Here is a 25,106-nt window from a genome sequence, read left to right on the forward strand (position 1 = left end):
GTAAAATTAATCTTACATTTGTCAAACTTGGAGAATAGTGGAGGCGATTTAAAATTAAAAAAGGACCCTCTCAAATTTTGGCAGATTGTTCAAGGAATTACAGTTAACCACGAAGAAATAACAAAGCAGATGTTTCAGCTGCTTGTCACTTCGCTTAATGTTGCTATACTCCTCATACGCTACTGTGGTCGCTAAAGGACTTTTATTTTGATTGAAATTCGGCTATTTACATACACTTCCAGATCATTCGTGTCGCTTAGTTTAGCTTGCTTCACGCTACTACCTAACTTCTTGTAGTAGCGTGAAACAAACTACATTAAGCGACGCTAGCTTGGCAGTGCCTTTCAAAATAAAAGTACCCTAAAACCCGCCTCATAAAAAACAATCCTGGACCCGTTAAAGTCACATTTATAGCACAAGAACAATTTGTACATCCTCAAAACTAGGTGGAATGTGATAAATACTAGACCCATAGGTAATAGGGAGTTTACTACTTCCTTCCTGACCTTTCCTACCAGGCGGAAGTATGCGCTATGTTTAGTTTCCGGGGCCATCTTTAGAAACGCGGTAAGAGCGGTCCTATATTTCAGTTTTTGTAAAATGTGTAATAATTTTAATTTGTGTTTATGCTGTATTTTTGTACAACTATGATGGTTGTAATAAATGATTTGTGTTGTACACGTGTACGTGTGGCTTGCAATTTAATTTGATGTTGTCTTTATAGCGCAGCCAAGGACAACGTAATGTTAAATTATTGAGTATGTTGACGTTATTCCTTTGTAAGATAAATTATTATAATACTTAAATATCCACAGTAGAATTACAAAGATACAAACACAAAGTTGAATAAAATAAAGAATATTTTTTAAAGTTCTACGCGAAATTTCTGTAAACGGTGACAGTTAAACGTGAGGGCTATCGAGAGTGAAATATATTGGTAATTCTAATCCCAAGAATAAACCACGTTCTTCGTAGTCTGAACTCCATTGTTACTGGATTGCATAAACAACAGTTTCTCTAAAACACACCTTTTAATTCGAAGAGATTGACTTTTAGTAAAGATATTGGCTTTTGACTTTTATGTTAAAATTCTATTTTGAATTATTAATAAAAAATAACAACAACAACGAGTTAATCGGTTTAGTAAATGTATTTTCCTAGAACAGAAATCAGAAACCCTGCCTGACTGAAACCTGGGGCTTGGAGGTGTGCCTTCTGCTGTAAATAAAGCTGCACCATATTTTAAAAAAAAAAAAACTATTTGCATTAAAAATATTTTTATGAAATAGTTTTCAATTTTTATAAATACACAATTGCAACAAAAATATATTGATACAAAGTAATAAATAACATAATAAATATTTCAAACATTATAAATAATTTGACAATAAATAAGAGTGAAGAAAGAGTTCAAAGCCAAGGTAACATTGGCCAAGACTGTTTCTGCAACACTGCAGAGCTTGTAGAATTTAAATAAAAAAAGATGAATAAATGAGTGGTGGTTGGGCTTTTACTGGATCTTTTCTGAATTCTTTATTCTTTCCAGGGATACTGGGATCGCCTTTATTAGCAAAAGCAGACACTTCTGGTGATTTGGTAGGTATTTTGAATGGAAAAAAAACAAATGATGATTCTAATATCTTTAGGAAAAAGGTCTTTGAAGTATATCGCTACTCTTAACAGAAATGAATGTTCAGCTATGTAGTGTTTTTGTGGTTTCTAGGTTATTTTTGGCACTTTTCATTAAATAGTTGAATGTAAATGATGTATCTTTCAAACACCTTTTTTGGCCTATCTGGTTGTCCATTCACCCAACAAGATTGTGTCCCCTGGGGAAAAACAAAACAAAAATGTATTAGCCTTTTTACTGTACAAAAAATGTATTACATAATCACATTGTTGAGTGCTTCAGTTGTAGAGTTGAGTCAGAAAAAGGCTATTGATTTTTATGAACTGTAGAGATACGAAAATCATATGGTAAAAATGATATTGATTCGTTCTTGGCCCTTGTGAATTTCAACTATATCATGGGTCACTTTGTTTTGTAAATAAAACATTGAAGAGATCAAGGAATTTCTGTACATACTGTACTACCTGCATTTCCAGGTTTCCTTAGTACTGGTAATATCATTGGAAATTAAAACACTTTATAGAAATAAGATGCAGGAATAGACAAATCTGCACATGACTGTATTTGCATTATAGAGCCCATCGTAGTTTGAGCCTACCAAATTCATCGTTCATACAGCTGAATCAAGAGGGCAATAGAAAATCACCTTTGACTTCAGAGGTCTTTGTCACAGACAGGATAGAGACATTTGTACCCCTCGACACTGATTAACAGCACAAGAGGAAGCCTTACCAGACTAAACCCTAAAAACAATCCTACATGTCAAGGTTTTGTGATTTTGCAAATTTTTCCATCTTAAATGGGGAAAAACAAACTCACATTCACACTGCAAGAGTTAAGACAGCACTTACCGCTTTTTCTGATGTTTTCAGTAGATGTGCAATTTGAACATTCAGAAGTCTAGATGTCATTTTTACCTTCTCTGTAGCTTTGCTAAAATCTGTTTTGTTTAGTACTTTTTTCAGGTTTTCAAAACTTGTAGAAACACATTCACACTGCAAAACAAAATCAACAAGATATATTGATATTAAGGTTTGCATTAAATGCAAATACACGTAATGTAGCATATGTATGTAACAGTGTTTAATAAATAAATCTTTTCGATTTCATTTTATATTTTGCACTATGAAAATAGCGCCATCTCAGTTTTAGTAGTTAATCTTTGCTATTTTTTTAAGTTTGCAAATCATGTCTTTAGGTTATCAAAATGTCACGTCAAATCCAAATTGTTTAAGTAGTGCTCTTACTGAATTTCTTCACATACTGTTATATTCAATTTGTTGGTAGTGATGCCTCCAAATTGAGTTATTGTAGTCTAATGGCTTCTAAGGGCTTTTTTAGGCAGATTGATAATTTTATAAGTAGTACCTGCTTCCACCCCAAAAGCCCACACTATCAATAATCTAAAAATTAGTTTTGAATTACAATAAAGGCATATTGTTCCCTGTTGACAGGAAACAATACTTGATCAGATAACATTATTAGGTGTAATCATATGCATGTATGACATAAGAATACCATATTTTACCTTGTGTGCCTTCTTTGGAGTGATTGCCAAATTCTAAAAAAAAAAGAGCGAGATTGGATATTTAATTGATCGCCAGAAACGTTTAAGCAGAAAAAAATCAAACATTTTGATATTTTCAAAATAATGTTGAATATACCAAACCGCCTACCAAAGTAAGGTCTTCAGCATTCCGAAGGATTTCCAAATTTCTTTTTATCTCGCGAAGAAGTGACTTGTTGTCACCAGTGCAGTAGTGTGAGAAGAATCCGATGAGAACCAAAAATTTAATCATATTGTCCTCTTTGAGAGACAGCGATGCTTCTGAAAAATGAACTCGTTGGCGGACTGTATATGTACCTGCAGATCCGGAAACTGTTTCAACACTTGTTAACCAAAGATAAGGCACACAAAAAAAAAATATTTTACCCTGAGATGGAGAACTCTAATCACTGTTTGCAGGTTTGGGGATTTTCCCTTTTTACTTAGAAAAAATATTATACCATTATTATATATATATATTACTACCACCATTTTATTTTGAGGTAGTTCAAAGTCCTTGCTCAAAGTTGGATGCAAGAAAAAATTACTAATTATCTTAAGGAACTTGGGTTTTGTAGTTTTTTTACAACATACACAAAAAGGACAGTAGACAAGAAAGTGCTTTGGAGTTGGCAGCCCCAGGTTCAACACTTTATCCATTGCTGCTTAGCAGAACAAGACCGCACCAACAAATTAATAAGTAACGTTTCTGCTATGCATTTCAGCCTTTTTCCATGGTTACTCCTCCTCAGCCAAGGTAATTGAGCACTTAACACTCACACAATTTTGTGGTAATGTGCATCTCCGTTTACTAGAAGTGACGTTATAACAAAGTAGGTCTTGACCAAAGAGTATTCTGGATTGCTGTCTGTCATCATATAAAATATTCACCGATTTAATAGGTTTCCTGCCACTACTGCTTTCATTCTCAATAATACTGGTTTTGTACTGCTTCTAGAAATAGACTTGCAGCCCCGCTGAAACATGGACTCTTGCAGAAATCTGTTGCTTGCACTAGGTTTCACAGGCTATGATTTTGATTCCTATATGCTGCTGGTATATTATTTATTTCACAATAGATATAACTACATTACACATTACAAGGGTATGTGTTATAATATTTACTGTATGTGGGAGTGGCAGAAGATGTTTAGTTTTAGTGTAACTTACAAGGGTAACATTTATAGATAGAATACTATATCTATAATATCTTGAGCTAAAATCCTTGTGATCTCAGGTCAAGTCTAGTGTGACCAGCAAATGCATTGCATTTAAAATCTGTATGCTTGGAAATTAATAAGAAATTGAGCACTAAAGTTTACATCTGGACTTTTTTCACCTTCAATTAAACCAAAATTAATTTTAAATTCATAATTTAATGTACAAAGTAGTTCTCATGTTAGGTATTTTAATCTAATTTAATCTATCATTAGAATTTATAAATAGATGAGTGTGAAAGACCACACCGAATTCAATACAGAGTTAATGTTTCAACCATATTAACTGACTAACGCACCCAGGAATCACTGTTCTATTATTCTGCAACAAACACAGTCCTGTATTTATTTACTGTTTAGTGACATTTCATGTCTATGGAGGAATAGCATTGCTGGCTGAACTGTGAAAGCAAAGAACTAATTGGTCAGATGACTAAATTGACAGTATGACTCAACAAATATGAGTACATGTGTACAATTTAAAGGGCAACATTGCATTAGTCAGTATATATTTTAAAACTAGATTTGAGAAGAGAAAGAATTTTTGCACTGTGAACTCATTAGTAGGAAGTTTTAGTATCAAATGTACCAAATATACACGATTGTTCTAATAATGAGTAATATTTTACTCATTGAGGTATTGTTGGTGTTTGAAACAAATAAACAGGAACGTGTTGTTATTTCTGAAATAAGTTTGACATGAAAGCAGCAAAAGGAAATTAACCTACGAAGCCAGTCTTAAACATTCACAGATTCATAGGGAAACAAAAAGGACTTCCATTGCCTAGTTATCCATTCCAGGTTTTATGAGATTCAGAGTTTGAACCAAATTGTACTAAACAAGACAGTTGAATAGTAATTTTGTGATAATTTCAGCTCATCATTCTCTGTAAATACAGTCGTAATGAGAACACCACTGGTGCTGCATTAAGGTATACAAGTGATGGTAGTTGTATAACTAAATCTAGATGGTAGAATTTGATTATTGTACTTTAATAAATACCAGTGCCATACGCTGTTATTTTTCAGATGTGCATCTGACTGGATCAAAAAAGGAACAAGATGTCGAAGATTGATAAGATGAGCATACTTGGAGTGAGAAGTTTTGGAATAGAGGATAAAGATAAGCAAGTCATATCCTTCTTCAGCCCTTTAACAGTGTTAGTTGGGCCCAATGGTGCTGGCAAAACAGTAAGCTCTCTTTTGTATTTAACAGAAGTCCTCCCTTCAGTAGTGACATGTACTCTGCTGATAGCGATGGTCTCTATCTCTTTAACATCAGACCTGTGTGTTATTATAAAGGCAATGTTACAGCAGCATAGAATCTCAGATGTTATATTGATATTCTGTAGTAAATATTGTTTGTTACACTGACTTTTTTCATAAAAATTATACTTCATCTAATGACAAGAATAATTTTAAGTAGCGGTAAACTGTGAGTACTTTCCACGATATTCAGAGGAACTTCAGAATTACAGAGGTGTCCCTGTAGGTTGAAGTCATATTTCACACTTGATTAAGCATTCAAAATTTCCTTTACACACCATTTTGAGCTTCTAGGCACTGTGGTTACTTATTTCACTTATACAAGACTTGTTATCTTCCCCCCAGCTGTCTGATAATATCTGTGTTAATGTATCAGCAGCTCTAAAGACTGTAGAGTTATTTCCCTTGTAAACTCCGATTTTCCTCTGTCCTTAAACAAGCGTTTGTGGAAAACACAAGTGGTCAGTGGGAAGGAATTTAATTAATGGGTTCTTAGTAAAAATATCCCTTCTATAGGTCATGAAACAGAATTTCAAGAGATGCAAAAAAATTAGAGTAATGATGGTATGTTTCATCATAACAAGGTTTTGGCTGCTTTAGAAAATGAAAAGTACAGAGTCTTTACATTTGAACTAGTAAAAAAATGGAAAAGACATTCATCATTGTAATTAACTTGTAGACTAGGATATATTATTTTTTGTATAATGCTATCCAGTAAAAGTGATTGGAAACATATTTCCAGTACATAAAAGTACATTAATTTACAATTTATAGTTTAATTCCTTTTTTAAATATAATCTCATTTTTGTTTTTTACAGCAGTAGCTAAAAGCATGTTTTATAAAAAGACTGGGAAATTTACTATCCTCATTTCTACACAGTTGTAACAAGAAATCGAGACATTAACTCCTAATGTTCTGAATCATGTTAACTGAAATATAATGATTAATATACAAACCATGTGTTCTTCAGCAAATCTGGTGCAGAGTGTTTCTTTTTAATTTAATATACATACTGATGTATTAAATGCATATTTTTCCTTTGCGTTTTAAATTCCAGACTATAATAGAGTGCCTCAAGTACATTACAACTGGTGACTTTCCTCCAGGGAGCAAAGGAAACACTTTTGTACATGATCCAAAGGTAAAGGTTTCAGTCTAATGAAAAAAGACCTCTAAGTACTTAAAAAGTAATACTTGTCAGTATTTCTTATACAGCCATATGGATTTGAAGATCATAGCAAGTACTGCCTATGACAGATGATCATTCATCAGTGTTGATGTTTTAACTGTATTAAGTGACTGTCTAATGCAACTCATACAGTTGTGAGAAAAAGTTTGTGAACCCTTAGGAATTATCTGGATTTCTGCATGAATGGCTCCTAAACTGTGATCTGATCTTCTTCTAAGTCATAATAATAAATAAAGACAGTCTTATTTAACAAACAATACACACAACATTTTACAGTGTCACATCTTTATTGAACAAATGGTTTAAACAATCAAGGTCATTGATGGGAAAAGTATGTGGACCCTTATATTTAGTAACTAGTCGAACCTCCTTTATTGGCAATAACCTCAACCAATTGCTTTCTGTAGCTTCTGATCAGACCTATGCAGCAGTTAGAAGGTATTTTGGCCCATTCCTCTATACAAAACTGTTTCAGTTCATGTGTATTTTTGGGATGTCTTGCTTGAACGGCCTGCTTCAGATCACGCCACAGCATTTCACTGGGATTGAGGTTAGGACGTTGATTTGGCCATTCTAAAATACGGAATTTCTTCCATTTGAGCCACTCTGCTGTGGTTTTACTCCTGTGTTGTGGATCATCATCATGTTGCATGACCCAGCTTCTTTTGAGTTTTAGGTTAACAGACGCCCTGACATTCTGCTGTAGAATTTCCTGACTCAACTTGGAATTCATTGGTTTGCAAGCCGTTCAGGCTCTGAGGCAGCAAAGCAGGCCCCACACCATTATACTCTCTCCACCAGGCTCCACCAGCTGGGATGAGGTTTTGGTGTTGGTATGCAGTGTTTGGTCTTGTTTTCTCCAAACATAACGCTGTGTACATTTACCAAAAAGTTCAACTTTTGTTTCATCTGTCCACGGAACAGTGTTCCAGTAGTGCTGTGGAACATCCAGGTGGTCTTTAGCAAACTTGAGACAGGCAGCAATGTGTTTTTTGGAGAGCAGTGATTTCCTCCTAGGTAACCTCCAATGAACACCACTCTCTTTCAGTGTTTTTCTTATGGTAGATTATTGAACACAGACGTTATCAAGTGCAAGAGATGGCTGCAGATCCTTAGCTGTCACCCTAGGGATCTTTGTCACCTGTTTGAGGATGTCCGGCATGCCCTTGCACTGATCTTTTTAGGAAGCCCACTCCTAAGGAGAGTAGCAACGGTGCTATCTGCCGGACTGTGGACTGATGGAGGCCCATGTCTTTAGAAATCCTTTTGTAACCCTTTCCAGTCTTATGAGCTTCAACAACTCTTCTTCTGAGGTCCTCTGAAATCTCTTTTGATCAGGCCATATTGCACTTCAACAGAATTCTGTTGTGAAGAGCAGGTAACCAAAATTGTGAGATTTTTTTATATGGCAGGGCAGGTCAAACCCACATCTGAATTGATTGGAACACCTGACTCATTGATGTGAATACCTGACTCCAATTACCTTGTTTTCAAAATGTCATTATCCCAGAGGTTCACATACTTTTTCCATCAATGACCTTGATTGTTTAAACCATTTGTTCAATAAAGATATGACAATGTAAAATGTTGTGTGTTGTTTGTTTGTCTTTATTTATTATTATGACTTAGATGAAGATCAGATCACATTTTAGGAGCCATTCGTGCAGAAATCCAGGTAATTCCAAAGGGTTCACAAACTTTTTCTCACAACTGTATCTCAAAACACACCAATTTCTGTAGAATCTTTCTAGGAATCAGAAGGAATTGAGTAAGATAAACTGATACTAGGTGACTTCAATGACATAAGCGACTATGCAGTGTTTACTTATATTGAAAATTACAAATAATGATAGTAAAATACCAGACAGTACAGAGGTGTCTCAAAGCTGTGCAAAAGTAAATAGATCTACACAAAACTCTGGCAAGAGTGAACAGACTGCTGTGCCTGTCTGTATGAACTGTGGGTCATACATAAAGCATGTTCATTTGTGAACAATAAGTGAAAAAAAAAGAGAAAATAAATACAAATATTTTAATTTAACTTTCTTGCCCTTTTCTTTGTGTTCTTCTTATAGTAATTCCAATAGAAAAGTACTGTTTAAGGTAATAGAAAAATCTAAGTATTAAGGAAGAAATTGTTACAAATTGGAATATTTGATTTAAACCTTTGATCTGATTAACATCAAATATGTATCATTATTGGGAAAAAAAAACTTTGTCTCATGATAACTTTCTTAAAAGATGTGAATAATGCCTGCGTTCCATCTCATCCACGCTGTTACAAGACTTGTTTTCTTTTTATTTTTCTTTAAATCCATAAGGTTGCTCACGAGACTGATGTCCGAGCCCAGATTCGGTTGCAGTTTCAAGACGTCAATGGAGAAGTGGTCGCTGTCCAGAGATCAATGCTTTGCACACAGAAAGGAAAAAAGGCAGAGTTTAAAACTCTGGAGGGGGTCATCACTAGAATGAAGTAAGTTGCAATTGCAGTTTCTTTTCCTTGTCCACATCTCGTTTTTGAAAAAAAAAAAAAACAATAGTTCAAAAACCTGCATATGTGTTGTTTAATCAATGTTATTGGTTAAACATGAGGTTTCATGCATAAAATGTGAATAGACAGGTTTCTGCTTTGATGCACTTACTTAGCAATCAAATCACTGTCTGTTGCTGTATTTTTAATATAACTTCTGCATTTCCTTAGTGTTATTTTCATGGTCATGTTTCATGTCATGTTTTCATGTTTTTTTTCAGAGGACATGAATTGCCTTTGAAATCAACATGAATTTAATTGCTTAGTATTTGTTTAAAAAAATATAAGGTAGTTTATGTTATAATGCAGTGGGTGTATAAATTAAATAATAAATTATTATTGAACCAAATATATTTAGTGTTGACTATATCATCTTATAATTCACTAGTGATTTTAGGTATAGTATTTAAGTATGCAATATTTTTATTGCATTGTGTAAATTTTTTTATTCTGTTCATAAGTTAACTGTAAAAGGAAGGAAACGCTGTCAATTTGAAATAGGTATAGGTATATTTGTGACTCACATAATCCAAAATGTAATGGCATTTCTGGTAAAATACATATGATTGCATGAGTAATAGTGACAGTCTCGTCATTTCTAGGTGTTCTCATTACTAAATAATTGAACGCATCTGAGTTTAGGTAGAATATTGCCTGTTTTCTTCAAACTGTTCATGGGGAGAATGGTAGAGAAAGGACAGCCATAACTGAAGGTGGTAATGTGTTGCCCTACAGACACGGCGAGAAGGTGAGCCTAAGCTCGAAGTGTGCGGAGATTGACCGTGAGATGATCACGGCGCTGGGTGTTTCCAAGGCAGTCCTGAACAACGTCATCTTCTGTCATCAAGAGGATTCCAACTGGCCCCTAAGTGAGGGGAGGGCTCTCAAGCAGAAGTTTGATGAGATTTTCTCTGCCACAAGGTACGACAACTTTTTCTTAGAAGTGTTACCCATTCTGACTTAGCAGTAGAAAAAAAAGTGTGAAACTGAGAAGAGGATATCTACTATTCTGATGATATGATATCCTCATATGTAAATGATACCAAAAAAATGCCCTTACTAAAAGCCCTCCACCCCCCACGGCAGTGTAAACTCCTGTAAATGTCATGTTTACGTCAGTTTCTAATTTTGTCTGCTTCTAAAAATGTACTATGCAGCTTTTCAAAATTTGAAAGCAAGAATCCTCCTGTTGTATGTGCCTGATGACAGGCAGTGACTTTATTTCTTCATAAAATCACTTAAGAAGAACATTAAGAAATTAACAGCAGAAATAATATAATAATATAATAATAATATATTAATACGCAAGGAATCTCTGAAACATACAGTATTGTAAATACTTAAACAAATACATTATATATAAAATGTTTGTAGGCACATAATGAGTGTATAATTATTTACCCTTTGCAGCCCAAAAGACTTGTTCTTATAGTCTTCCTTCACAGATAGTTATTCCACAGATAATGAGGACTGAATTTCAAAGCAGTGCATAGTTCTGTGGAACTTTCCTTCCTGCATCCTTACACGAGATATCCAAATTTAACATATACAGTGGTGCTAGAAAGTTTGTGTAGAATTTTCTGAATTTCTGCATTAATTTGACCTAAAATGTGATCAGATCTTCATCTAAGTCATAAAAATAAAGAGAACCCAATAATACAAATAACACACAAAAGGATATACTTTTTCATTCATTTACTGATCAAAATGATCCAACATTAAATGTCTTTGTCGTAAAAAGTATGTGAACCTCAGTACACTCACTTTGTTCTTCAAGCTCTAGACTAAACATTCCAAGAACTTCCCATCATATATTAGAGGACGCAATCTTTGGAATTCTCTTCCAGATCATATTAAAAACACACCCTCTGCTGATGTATTTAAAATCCTGCCTCATAACTTACTTTATTTCTTAACCAAAACATTTCTTTTCATTTCATATTTATGCATTTTTTGTATTTTATTATTATATTTTTTTCTGATTACTGTACATTTTTAGATGAATTAGTTGCCTTGAGAATTCTCTGGATTGAATACAGTGGCCAGAGTTTGATCTGTATTTGTATCTGTATTATGTAATGATAGGTAAAACATCATCTCCAGAACATTAAGGTCAAAATCATGCAATCATTTGTGTATAATTACTTCATTTAGAGTTAAAACTGAAGCTAGAAGTAGAAACTGTACAAAAAACTGTAGAATTACTATTTTACTATTTGAATTGAGAGATGATAGAAAGAAAGATAATACAGCTTAAAAGTGTTCCTATACACTTATCAGTTTAATATAAACTCTTTCACTCCTGCACTGTTTTGGAGAATTATGCTCTTAGCCTGCCCAGTAAGAGATGTTTCAAGCCTCATCTGCAGAAAGCTAATTAATTCTGCTGCTAAAATATTGCATTCTCACACCACATACACACTCGCCAGCAAATAAGTAATGTTGCATTGGTATCTTTAAACACATGCAGTGTTTAAGGAAAATATCTTTACTTGCAGTTTAAATTATAAAGTCGTTGTTTTAACATATTACAATATTCTAAATGCACTTACCACTTTAAACCTTTTGTTCAATTTTTTATTTAAAATGCCAATAGAAATTATTCGATGTGGTCACAAATGATCAAATTTGTTAGTTGCCAGTCAGGAAAGTCTCTGCCTATTTAACTGTTGTTTTTTTTCTGTACCAATCCCAATAATGACTTGACTGGCAAAATGAATCGGATTCCACTATAAGCTGCGGAACATAAAGCTGCATGTATTGAGAAATAGGCAAAATATCTCTTAAAAAGTGCCAGGAACTTCAAATGTTCACACATTCTAGAGGATTCACCAGTATGTTGGCAAGCATGTTTGTATGCTAGGTTATGCAGTTTTTATACTTAGGGTTGTGTAAAATCTGCTGTTTGGTTATAAATTTCATGTACATTTTTAAATAGCAAAATTAGAATTTCTAGCAAAGACTCTTATTTTGTCTCATTTTTTAAATACATTTAATGCAATGTATGTTTAAAAAATACTTAAAGTGTTCCCTTAAACACTCACCAAGGCAATTCAATTTTTTTTCTGAAAATCTTTCAAAAAACTTTAAAATGAAATCCTGCAATGTTATTGACTGACGTCTTTAAATCCCTTGTTACTACAAACCTTTAGGTACATTAAAGTGTTGGACACGCTGCGCCAGTTGAGAATGAAGCAGGGGCAGTGTGTGAAAGAGTGCCAGATGGAGCTGAAATACCTGAAACAAAACAAGGAAAAGTCCCTGGAAATACAGGATCTCCTCAACAAAAGGGAATTGCAACTAGCAGCTTCTAAAGAACACGTGCAATCCATTGAGGGTCAGATTGAACCACTGGAGGTAATATTTCAAAATAACATTTTTTAAAGAACAGTCTCACGCACACTGAAGCACAGCATTCTTAAAGTTGCACAAATAGCACTAAAATAATGTATTTTCTTTTAATAGTTTAACATTATTGAGTTGAATGTACATGTCACTGTTTCAGAAGTCATGAGCCAAGGATGCTATTATAGCAAAATAGATTAAAATCTGCACACACTGAATGACTTATAAGTTATCTGTTTTACATTATTAAATGTTAAGCAAGAAACATTCTCAAAAGCAATAAGTTCATCATACAGATTAACACTTGTTAAATTCATGGTTCTTGTTGTCTTTGCACCATCTGTATATCATGCATCCGTTTAAGGAAATTGCACTGTTAGCTACTGGGACTTTCAAACTGTTTCCAGTTCTCAAACACTAGTCATGTTTACTGTATGTTACACCACCTCAAGTTAAACAGAACATGTAAGAAACAATTTGGACATCTCTGAATGGTAGTTTTATCACATTTTTTGAAAAAAAAACCCACTTGTCTCTTCTAATTATTTCCTCTTACTACTATTTAAGGATAATTTTCTTGTCAAAACGGTCTGCGTGGCTTGGTAATGTAACAGTTGATGCATTTAACTCAATTTTGGTATCCTCCGTTCTCATAGGATGATTTCTCTTCATTCCCTTTAAGAAAAATGCCCCCATAAAAATATTAGAATTAAATTTCTCCCTAGAATTGTTATTATATACACATTAATTTAAAGACATTTGGTGGTCAGAGTGATTAGATACTAATATGAGGAGCTTCTGAATTTTATGAGTCTTTTAAATATTTTGTCCAAACACTTTCTTAGACCCGTCTAATGGATATTGATCAAACTTTGGGGAAGGTGATGAGACTTGACAATGACATAAAAGCTCTGGACAGCAGAAAGAAACAAATGGAGGAAGACAACCGCGAATTACAGGAGAAGATGGAGCAGGTATGGCATTAACCACTCATGTCAGTGAGTCAGTGTAAACAACACTGTTCAAATATAATTTATTTTTTGCAGATCTTATTTGCAGTCTAGTTTATAAAACTAATAGGTATACTCCTGCGACAAAAGAGACAAGAGAATATTTTATGTAAATAGTTTCATGGAGCAAATAAGTGTCAGTGCAATCCCATAACAACATTAGACGAATTTGTTTTTTTTATTGTCAATTACATTTTGGGGGTTTTCAAACCTATCTACTGCATTGCATTAGAAAAGTACTGATATACCTGAGGACCTTGTCAAAAGTGTTAACCTGAGGGCTTTCCAATCCAGGTCCTAGAAGTTTGGTTGGTCGTTCTACAGGTTTTCATTGCATTTCAGATCTTAATCACCACCTTTGGTTCAGCTGCCTTACCTAAAACAATTGAACAAACTCTCCCAGCAACTCGAGTGCAAAAAGAGACCTAGAACACTAGTGGAAAACACGTGTCTTCATGGACTTAGATCAAACTCCCCTGGTCTGCTGCATTTTATAGCATTAGGCAAGCTTCTAATTTCAATCCTTATTTGATGTAGATGCAATATCTCTTTTATATCTGTGCCACACATGTGAGAAAATAAACCTTGCGCATAGAACGGTACTCTCTGTGACAGACATCAACGAAGTAGTGGGTGTGAAACTGGGCTTTCCCCATGTCTGGTAAAAATACTCTCGGTCAAAAGCCACTTCCATTATTGGTGTCATTCATGTCACAAGAGGACAGATTGTTACCTGGCATACACCAGATTTCCAGGTTCTAAATTTACACACTAGGTTCTTTACTGAAATTTGAAGAGCACAAGCTTCTACTGTAAAGTTGTCAAATGACAAAACGCTATTCGTTCTGCAAGTTTCTCTGCCTATCTAATTTTATTTTAAGGACCAAATTGAAGATCATTTAGAAAGTCTTAGTTTTTTGACAAGGTGGGCAGTCAGTGATAGGACCAGCCTTCTAAATGGAAATCACCTTTGGCTCTTTCGCTGATCGTTAAAGATAAAACTGCTGCCCGCCTAGTCATCTTCTGTAAATACTGCTGTCTCTGCATATTTCAGACTTGCTAATTGATCTGACCATTGATTTCAGAAATATTTAAGCTACGCTTTGTTAACACATGATAAGAAACGGCTATATGACTATAAAAGAAACTTGGTGGTATTTGGCACTGTATTCCCAGTCACTTATAAATTCATTTTAGGAGATGTTAACACTTACACACTTGTACTTGACTGTCAGACTAGAAATTCTCAATGACTAAACCTACCTGGGATTGGTCATAGTTGTAGAAACCAAGAAATTAGAGCCTGAAGTGTTCGTTTGTCCAGCCAAGCTTTATTGTATGCATACAAGGAACCACAATAAGCACCATAATAGTTATAGTACCTATCGTAGCTCAAAGTGGATATGGTCCTACAGAACTTATATATACGTTTCCCCCCCCCTCCTCCTCCCCCCTCCTGTCTTTGATGTAACCGAAGGAAATAGAAACCTTCCTTTGTCATCAGGAGTTTAGTGTAAACATTTACCATTTGGGTAAACATTCACCATTTGGGGGTAAGTACAGGGGGAGGAAAAGCCTTTGTGATCAAGCAGGTGTGATGATTACAGTTCAGCATGTAAAAGCCATTAGCAGGCTCCATCATAGTCAAAGACATAAGATGAAAAAAAAGTTGTGATATCATTTATAAAAAATGCCAACAGAGATTTTAGTCTTAGGAAACTCAGTTATTTCAAGGTAGAACACTTACGCTTTTCTATAAGAATTTATTGAAAGTGTCATTACTTACATTTTATTGGTTTGATAAAATCAGTACTGTTCATTGTAATAGGCTGGCAAAATTAGCGAAAATAAGTAGCAGAATAATTGGGGCAAATCAAATCAACTTAAATATCCTCTACAAGCATAATAATAATGGCTTTCACTTATATAGTGCTTTTTCTGGACACTCCACTCAAAGCGCTTTACAGGTAATGGGGACTCCCCTCCACCCCCACCAATGTGCAGCATCCGCCTGGATGATGCAATGACAGCCATAGTGCGCCAGAATGCTCACCACACACCAGCTATCAGTGGGGAGACAAACAGGGTAATGAAGCCAATTCATAGAGGGGGATTATTAGAAGGCCATGATTGGTAAGGGTCGATGGGAAATTTGGCCAGGCCAAATAGGGGTTACACCCCTACTCTTTTCCAGAAACACCCTGGGTTTCTTAATGACCACAGAGAGTCAGGACCTTGGTTTTACGTCTCGTCGGAAGGATGGCAACTTTTTACAGTATAGTTTCCCCGTCACTATACTGGGGCATTAGGACCCACACAGACCACAGGGTGAGCGCCCCCTGCTGGCCCCACTAACACCTCTTCCAGCAGCAACCTTAGTATTTCCTGGGAGGTTTCCCATCCGGGTACTGACCAGGCTCACACCTACTTAGCTTCAGTGGGCTGCCAGTTGTGAGTTAAAGGAGCCATATCACCCTGCAAGCATAAGGTTTGTAAAGAAGGCTAAGCATTAAGAGTGTGTATGTCGCCCCAACCATTGTGAATTTACACTATTTGCATCTAGGAGACACCTCTATGTCACACAGGTGTGAAAGTAACAGACTCAGGAAATTGTTCATCCCCACTGGAATATCTCTTCGAAACAGTGCAAAGTAACTTTATCACCTGTAACACTTTTTTACTCTCTATGCTGTTAATTTTTCATGTATAAGTATTGTACTGGAATGTGCCATAAAACAAATTTTCCCCAGAGCATAATAAGGCTTGATTTGAATTTTATATAATACTTTGTGGTAGGCCTTTAACAGTTGTTTAATGTACTTTTTGTATAATGCAAAGTCAGCCTCTTCAGAGTGCAGTTCAGCAAATGAATAGTGTATTTACATCTTTTATTTTGATGTTTTGCTTCAAAAACTGCTAAATCATATAATATTTGAAAGCACCTTAAATTCAAATTACATTTCTACATATACATTTTTAGGTGTTATTGAAGATGATGCCATTTTTTTCAAACCTAGAGCTACATACTTTTTCCAGCATAGAGAGTGAGTGTTTAATATAGACATGAAACAGTACAGTTGTTTGTGTTATTTGTTTAATCAGACTGTGTTAGTCAAATATTGTGACTGAGATGAAGATCACATTTTAGTAGAAAATACTGCAGGAATAGATCATTTCAAAGGATTCACAAATTTTTCTCATTAGGTTTTCTTTTTCATAAGCTTTGAAGTTTTGAAGTTCTGCTGTGTTATTATAATAGCCCTAACTTAGTAAGTTTTTTCTTGTGCAAAAATATTTAATGTGGGACCTTGGAAACTCTATCAGTGCTTCATTGTTTGCAGTATACTTGAGGCTTTTATGTCTATTTATAATTTTGTTCTCCCTCAGTTTTTAATGCACTACATCATAAAATGTAATCTGCTGTGTATTTTTTTGTATAAAATCTCAGAAGTGTTGTTAATTCTGGAGGTACTTGCTGGTGTTCCATTGAAGAGCGGTTCTCCAGCAGAAGGCCTGTTCCTGTTTCCCTGTGGTGCACATGTCACTGTATGTCATTCCACTGGTGTCAGGAGTTCCAGGGCACAGATGAGCAGCTGAGAGAGATGTACCAGAACCACCAGAGGACAGTGAGAGAGAAAGAGAGGAGACTGAATGACTATCAGCGTGAGGTAGAGCGAACTAATAGAGAATACCAGAGACTGAACCGCCAGAAGTCTGATCTGCTGGTGGAGCAGGGTACAATTTTTTTTCTACCTTTCAAATTATTAATAACCTTAAGCAGATAACATAGATAATTAAGAGTCTAAATGTGGCGGCAGCTGATATACAGATAAGTGAGCAAGGCTTCCCTTTCATTGTAGTTTGATCCATTGCAGGCTTTTCCATAATCTTTTGTGAGATGTTGAATATTTACAAAAATGTTAACTTGTTTTAAAGAAGCCTGCATAAAGTTTCATTATTTGCTTTTTTTTTTTTAATGAACATGATCGTGCAGACCCTAGAATCCATCAGAATGACTCAAAGTGGGAGTCTATTAAGTAGAATGCTTTATTTTAGCATTCAAACATTTGAACTATTCCTTTGTATTCCACTGTAGCAAAAACACTTTTTAATAGAGATGTGTTGGAGAAGCTAAAATATCCACTGCAGCAGAGTATTTCAGGTATATTTTGAGTTTGCATGTAGGAAAACAGTGGGCCTTTAAAAAAAAGAAGAAGGCCCACTTATTCTCATATTGCTTATGAGAATAAGGAATTTCCATGATAGCATGTTGTACGTCGACAATAATTACTCACTTTTGTCTGCAAAACATACATACCTTTCAATACCAACTCCTTGTATATATATTGTCTGTATATTTGTGGGTGCTTATATAGATATTTTCTTTCATACTAGGCCGTCTTCAGTTGCTGGCAGACCGAAACCAGCAGAGCATAAGGAACAGAGATTCCCATGTGAAGGCCTTAGCTGCTTACCTGGAAATGGATGGCTATGAAAGGTCACCTTTTAATGAGAGGCAGCTGCAAAGCTTCCAGGGACAAGTTAAAGAGCGCCAAGATAAGGAGACAGAAGCATTAAACCAAGTGATGGTAGGACTATATTCATAACAGAATAAGTGTTTCTTGCAATTAAACTTTGCAAAAAGAGAAAAGAAAACAGTTAAACTGAACATGTTTCTTCCCTAAACTGAAATGTCTTTTTATACACAATTACAAAACAGGTACCTAAATTATTATAACAGGAATGGGCTTGTGCCTTAACAGCAACACATTTAAGCAGTTCACTGGTGGAAATTTGTTATTTTTCAGCTAAATAAGGTAGTCTTGGCATTTCTGATGCAGAGTTAGCAAAATGAAATTGAAACAACAGATATTTCCTTACTGTAACCTCAAATATATTCTCAGTTAGTCTTCAGATATAATTTGTTCCTCAGTTAAAGTCATGTGGGGACCTTCATCCTTGGCAGTGGACTAGAGTTCCCAGTTGAAATGAATAAAACAAAGACAAGTCAGGATATGGAGATGAACTAGTAATAGGTTTATTCCATGCTGAAAAGAGAAGAGAGAAAACACAACGTTTCGGCTGTGAAGCCTTCAACAGAAGAAGGCTTCACAGCCGAAGCGTTGTTTTCTCTCTACTCTTTTCAGCAAGGAATAAACCTATTACTTGTTCCTTTGCAGACTACGCATGCTGACGCAGCTACCCACCTGAACTACTTCAGGATATGGAGATACTGCACAGATGATCCGTAGACAGAAGGCTGAACTGTTTCATTAAAAATATAACCCATTTATTACCATTTATTTAATACCCATCTTATTTGCCTTTTAGGAATACCACAATTTCATGCTATTACTATCTTGACTTGGTTTTGACTGAAAGCTAGCAAAATACATCATGATCTCATTTCTGCAAAACTGAAACTTAATTGATCTCTTTGAAGCCTTTCTGTCTTAAAGAACTATTTTCTACTGAGTTTTGGAAGAACAGGCTTTAAAAGCCCGTATATGTTCAAGATATAATATCTCCAGTTGGCCTACTTATACAGCACGTAGCACTCTGTAGATTGAATTAAATATTTTCTTTGTAAATATTGTTTTTGTCCTTTGCGAGCAAGAATTATCACTATTAAGGTATTTTAATATTTTGAAATAATATGAATATATACAGTATATGTCTTGCAATTATCTAATAATTGATGTAAAATCTTTAATTTCTTCAACAAAATTAGAGGGATTTCCAAGAGAAAGAAGCAATGAAACAAAATGCTATGGATGAGATACGAGACAAAAAGACAGGACTGCAGCGAACAGTTGACTTAAAGACGGACCTACAGAATAAAAAACAACAGGAGCTGAAAAGTGTGAAGAATGAGCTGCTGAAGTTGGAGGGGTCATCAGACAGACTGCAGGAGATGGAGCAAGAACTTCTGAAAACAGTGAGTAAAAAGAAAAAGATTTTGAACTTAATGTTGAAGATAACATCAGTTTACTTTTCTTAATTAGATAGAAAACTACAGTACACTGTTGCTTGATAGCCCGCAGTTTCACTGAACACCACGAAAGCTTCTTTTATTCATCTGTAAACGTGAGAGTTTTGACTTGAATAATGCCTTTCAGCCATTCCCAGTGATAGACTACATTTATGTTAAATGGTAATAGTTCTGGAGTTTCATATCTCCAAATTTCTCATTCAGGCAATTACTCAGCCTCATTTAAATCAAACTTCTAAATAAGGGTCTGGAAACAGTGCTGAGTATTGTACTCCTTTTATTTAATTATTATGCACATGTATCTTATAACATGTATCTTAACCTCTTTGCATCTGAAGGCTTGCTTCTATTTTTCGTGTTGTTTTAATCTAGGTTATTACTTACTCCTCTCTCTCATTTGAAGGAGCGGGAACTGGAGAATGTTTTGGAAACCTCTAACATAGAAGCCCTGAAGGCAGAGGTTACAGACCTTCAGAGTGAGAAAGTCGAATTGGACCGTTTACAGCGCAAACTAGACCAAGAAATGGAGCTTTTGAATGCACACACAATGGCAAGGACTCAGATGGACATGCTGAAAAAAGATAAGGTAAAACATGTTGACTCACTCCTGTTGTAGCATAAAAGTATAAATGTTAGTATTTGTTTTTAATAAAACTTGCTCTCTCTTTACCTGCAACTGTAAAACTTCACCGATCTTAATAGAAGCTCAATGCTCAATATAAATTTACCTTTGGAGAACAACGCTTAAATCCTCTTCACATATGTTTTTCAGTGTGTTTTAATTTAAACAATTTCACGGGCCAAGAATACATGGAATTGTTTTCTTACTAGGTTGATAAGGATGAACAAGTTAGGAAAATCAAGTCTCGTCACAGTGATGAACTGACGTCCCTGTTAGGTTATTTTCCAAATAAGAGACAACTGGAGGACTGGATTCACACAAAGAATAGAGAAATTAATCAAACAAGAGACAAACTGTATAGGATGACGTAAGTATACAAACGTTTTCACAGTTAATTATTTAGTTGCTTTAAAGTACTTTTTTAGATAAGGCATTGCTGATGTGCACATCAGTCCCATCTGTGGTAAAGCTTTCACATAAGGATGTTGGAAGTTTTGTTCCTTTGTTTCACGTTTGTTCCTTTAGATCTCGGAGGATTCCCCCAGGCCCGTAGAGGAAAATTTTTCTCTCTGCTGTGACTACACATGGTTTCTGTAATAATTATGAACCACACAAGCTGTGGCAATTAATTGTATAATAGAGCTGTGTTCTATGACGTTTCGTTAGTGGGTGATGTTTTAGATTGTGTGATGATACGGAGCCTAAAGAAAATTCCGCCACGTTTCTGTTCTTAACAGTTGCTTTTGGTTTTCACAAATGCAAGGTGTTGGGAAAAAAATCACCTGTTTTAGTTCTGAAGAAATCATATTTTTCAGGTAAACTAAATACTAAGGTGTAGAAGAGTAAGTTGGTTGGCCCCTCCTGGTGATTAATAGATCTTATTGTAAATTCCAGTTTGCATCATCCGCTTTTAAGGTTATTGTTCTTCCGTTAGGTTACGTAAATATAATTAAAATATGTAAGCTCTGTACTGACGTTCTGAAATCAATTTGCAGTTCCACAAAACTACATTTTACTGTTAGAAACACTAAAACATTTCATGTAGATGTCAAAATCATGCTTAGTGAGTTGGTATAAATGAGGATCACTGCTGAAATGAAATTTGTTCTTTTGATCAGAACCTTTAATTAAGGTCCTTTCTTTTTTTTCTGTATTAAAATATTGACAGTACTCTCTCTTTAGATGAATATTTATCTTTAGATGAAAATATAACTAGGGAAGTAATTATTATTCAGGTTGTTTTCAGATCATATACAAGCTCTGTTCTTATTATTTTTCCCAGATGTTCTTTTAATTACAAATTAAAACACATACCGTACAGCATGCTATGCTTTTTAACGTGTAGATCTGTCTCCCTCTAGTGGACCTGTAGAATAACCTAAAGAATTGAATATTATAAACTAGACAGACTTTTCTGCACTCTTTCAAATCCAGATCCATCCAAGAACAGACATGGTAATTTGAAGTCACCTCTTAAATTAAAATTGAAAACATTTTCATTCCTTTGAATTATACAGTTTATAACACCAACAAAAATGTTAAAGAAAGTATTTGAAATATTGAAACATCCCATGATTCATATGAGTAATATTTTCTTATTACCAAATGGTTTGTGGATAATTAATAAGATTAATTAATAAAAAATGAATTAGTCACATGTAGTTGTAGTGGATACTTTAATATATGTAGACTAAGGAACATTTTTGGAACATTAGTACTTGTATTCTAAGAGGTAGCAATTAATCAAAGAAAAAAGTACTAATTCTTGCTGGTGTACTGTTGTGCTTAAAGAGATGTGAAATAAAATACTATGTGAAGTTATGGGATTATGATTGACATGCTTTACTAGTGAAGTATTCAGTGATGGTTGACTTGTCCATTTTTTTCATACAAGTAAGGACCTGGCTTCTGGAGAACAGAATAAAAACCACAGTGCTGCTGAAATAAGACGCAAGGAGCAACAGCTGGAGACTTACCAGGAGAAACTGTTTGAAGTGTGTGGAAATCAAGACTTTGAATCTGATCTCTCTAAGCTGCAAGATGACATAGAAAAAACCTCCAAGCAAAGAGGTGTGGAGATGTTTTTCATCAGTATCACTTATGAAATGTATCATAGAATAAATGTAGCATTGCTTAATTACAGATTGATAAACATGGCTGTTTTGCAGCCTGGTTCCAAAACCTGTTTACAGATGGTTCCAGTAACTTTATTCACCCCTATTCATCCAACCAATGACCATCCATTCAGCTCAGTCAGACTCACCCGTCTCATTCAATCTTGTCTTTACATATGAGATCCTTCGTGTCATGCTATGTTTGAACCAGAAATAAAAGTACAGTTTATTTCAAAATACTATTTCAGATGAGTTTTTCTACCTGGATCGTTGTTTTGGTGACTGTAAAGTGTCTTGGGCTTGAGCTTTCTGAGTCCCTGCTCTTTTGCCAGCTATGCTCGCTGGGGCCACAGCAGTGTACACGCAGTTCATCAGCCAGCTCACGGAGGAGAGGGAGCCCTGCTGCCCGGTCTGCCAGAGGATGTTCCCTTCCGAGGCCGAGCTGCAGGATGTCATCAACGACATGCAGTCCAAGCTGCGCCTCGTTCCCGACAAGCTGAAGAACACCGAGCAAGACCTGAAGAGGAAGGAGAAGAAGAAGGATGAGATGATGGGGCTGCGACCTATCAGGTATTGAGCCACATGAAGCTCCAGATTCACAGGGGACAACGTTCCTCGCGCATCAAAAACCTCTTTCATTTTCTGTTATTTTTGTATTCATATGTTTCTTTTTGGGCGGCAAGTTGGGCCGATGGATGGCATTGCTGCCTCACAGCGCTGAGGCCCTGGTTTCTGTATTTTCTTCCTATGTAGGTTTTCTCCCACAGTCCAGAACCACACTGGTAGGTTCATTGTTTTCTGGGAAAAACCGTGGTGTGAGTGTGTGTCTGTATACGTGCCTGTGTCTGTGTCTGACCTGCTGGGATAGGCTCTGGCTCCCCCAGGACCCAGAATTAGAAGAAGTGGTTAGAAAATGGATGGATGTTGAATTTTTAATTAATATGCACTATGCTTTTTGGATTATTAAATTATTTTCTACAGATTCTAAACACGGCTTTACATTCACACTTCATTTTAGGGATCGCAGAATTACACTTTCTAATTGGATTAAAAAACAATTGTGAATGAACTACCATCTGCATTTAACTCAAGGATTAGGGATAGGCTCCAGGTTACTGTCAGGTTTATACTTTCTAATTGGATTAAAAAACAATTGTGAATGAACTACCATCTGCATTTAACTCAAGGATTAGGGATAGGCTCCAGGTTACTGTCAGGTTTTGTTACTGACATTAAATTATTCTATAGTACAGGCTGGTCACTCTATCACTAATAATTTTATAAATGTTAACCTAGTGAAATAATTGCAACACCTAAAATGAGGTGTTTGTGTCATTTTTGTTTCATTGTTTATCTAAATGCTATTATCAGATCAGCTATATCACACTTGATCCTGGAAGTCTGCCATGTCTTCTGATTTCATTCCACCATCACCATGTCTTGTAATGAGTTTATTTGAATGTATTATTTAAATAAAGCCATTATGTAGTTCTGATCCTACGCAATTATAGCCGAATCTACTATTTATCTAGATTTCCTGTTGTTTCCAAATCTTTACTCATTGGCAGTTACAGTATATGTTCCCTATACAACCTGGTGGACCAAAACCATCCAGCACCAGGAATGAAGATCGCTGCTTTATCCTGTCCTTACAATTGCATAGTACAGTGCACACACATAGCTGCAAGCTTATTTCCACAAGAGGTCACTGTAGTATTAGGAATGATCATGACATTTCTCATTATTACTGTTATTACTTCAAGTGTGTTCTTTACTTTTTTTCATATGATTTTTGTTACTTGATTAACAGCTAATTTATTTAAAACTTAATTATTATAAAAGTTATATTTGTACATAATTATAGCCTGTATCTTGCAATTCCCATAAAATGAGACCTGACTCATCCCAAATTTCCAAACGTGATTGTAATATCATAAGATCCACAGGATGATATACACACATTCTTATCTGACATACACCCTGACTAATGCAAAGATTCTGTTCATCAGGCCTTTGTGTAACACGATTTTTACCTAAGTCAGAACTGACCCTTTCTTAGCTTTTGCTTGAACACATACAGAGAATGATCATTCATTATATTTATAGTTAAAACGTTTTGCTTAATGAATAACATTTTAAAATAATATAATTAGAATAAATTAACACCAAATGTAATATCCGCCCATTTCCTAAAAGCTTCTTCCAGGGTTGCTGGGGATCCAGAGACTATCTCAGCAAATGAGACAAGCGCAAGGCAGGATGGACCCTGGGCCATCACAGATGCACACACTCACACCTGAGCCACATTTCACATTGTGGGAGGAACACGGAGCATCTGGAGGAAACCCACGTGAACACAAGGAAAAGTTGCAAACTACACAGCGATAGCACCATACAGCCCCAAATTTAGCATACACTTAAAAAAAATTCCAGTAAATAATAAATTAAACATTGGAGATTCTTAACCTTTTACCACTGTTCACAAAATAAAATATAATTATGAGTGCAATGTGAATTATTCACAGTTTTCAGGTAAAAAGTGCATGAAAATACACAGAGGATGCCACAAAGAAGGACTGAGTGTAAAATGGCATCCTCGTGGTGTCTCTGTTACTTGTACTCCTCATTATTTATTCACAGAATT

The 25,106-nt window shown here is 35.3% G+C and overlaps 1 protein-coding gene across 1 annotated transcript in view; it reads left to right on the forward strand.

Annotated features, from left to right (window-relative positions):
• Nucleotides 1-530: 530 nt before the first annotated feature.
• rad50 (RAD50 homolog, double strand break repair protein) overlaps nt 531-25,106 on the forward strand; it is a 41,012-nt gene continuing 16,436 nt past the window's right edge. The window contains exons 1-15 of the mRNA XM_088933506.1: nt 531-567; nt 1,547-1,596; nt 5,423-5,584; nt 6,718-6,801; nt 9,171-9,322; nt 10,115-10,300; nt 12,532-12,736; nt 13,570-13,698; nt 17,304-17,469; nt 18,130-18,323; nt 19,466-19,672; nt 20,130-20,312; nt 20,558-20,715; nt 22,243-22,418; nt 22,795-23,032. Coding sequence (XP_088789632.1) covers nt 5,456-5,584; nt 6,718-6,801; nt 9,171-9,322; nt 10,115-10,300; nt 12,532-12,736; nt 13,570-13,698; nt 17,304-17,469; nt 18,130-18,323; nt 19,466-19,672; nt 20,130-20,312; nt 20,558-20,715; nt 22,243-22,418; nt 22,795-23,032 — 2,207 coding nt within the window. The 5' untranslated portion in view covers nt 531-567; nt 1,547-1,596; nt 5,423-5,455. The remainder of the gene's footprint in view (nt 568-1,546; nt 1,597-5,422; nt 5,585-6,717; nt 6,802-9,170; nt 9,323-10,114; nt 10,301-12,531; nt 12,737-13,569; nt 13,699-17,303; nt 17,470-18,129; nt 18,324-19,465; nt 19,673-20,129; nt 20,313-20,557; nt 20,716-22,242; nt 22,419-22,794; nt 23,033-25,106) is intronic.

The sequence above is a fragment of the Atractosteus spatula genome, chromosome 14, assembly GCF_055471065.1.
Source record: "Atractosteus spatula isolate fAtrSpa1 chromosome 14, fAtrSpa1.hap1, whole genome shotgun sequence".
Taxonomy (NCBI): domain Eukaryota; kingdom Metazoa; phylum Chordata; class Actinopteri; order Semionotiformes; family Lepisosteidae; genus Atractosteus; species Atractosteus spatula.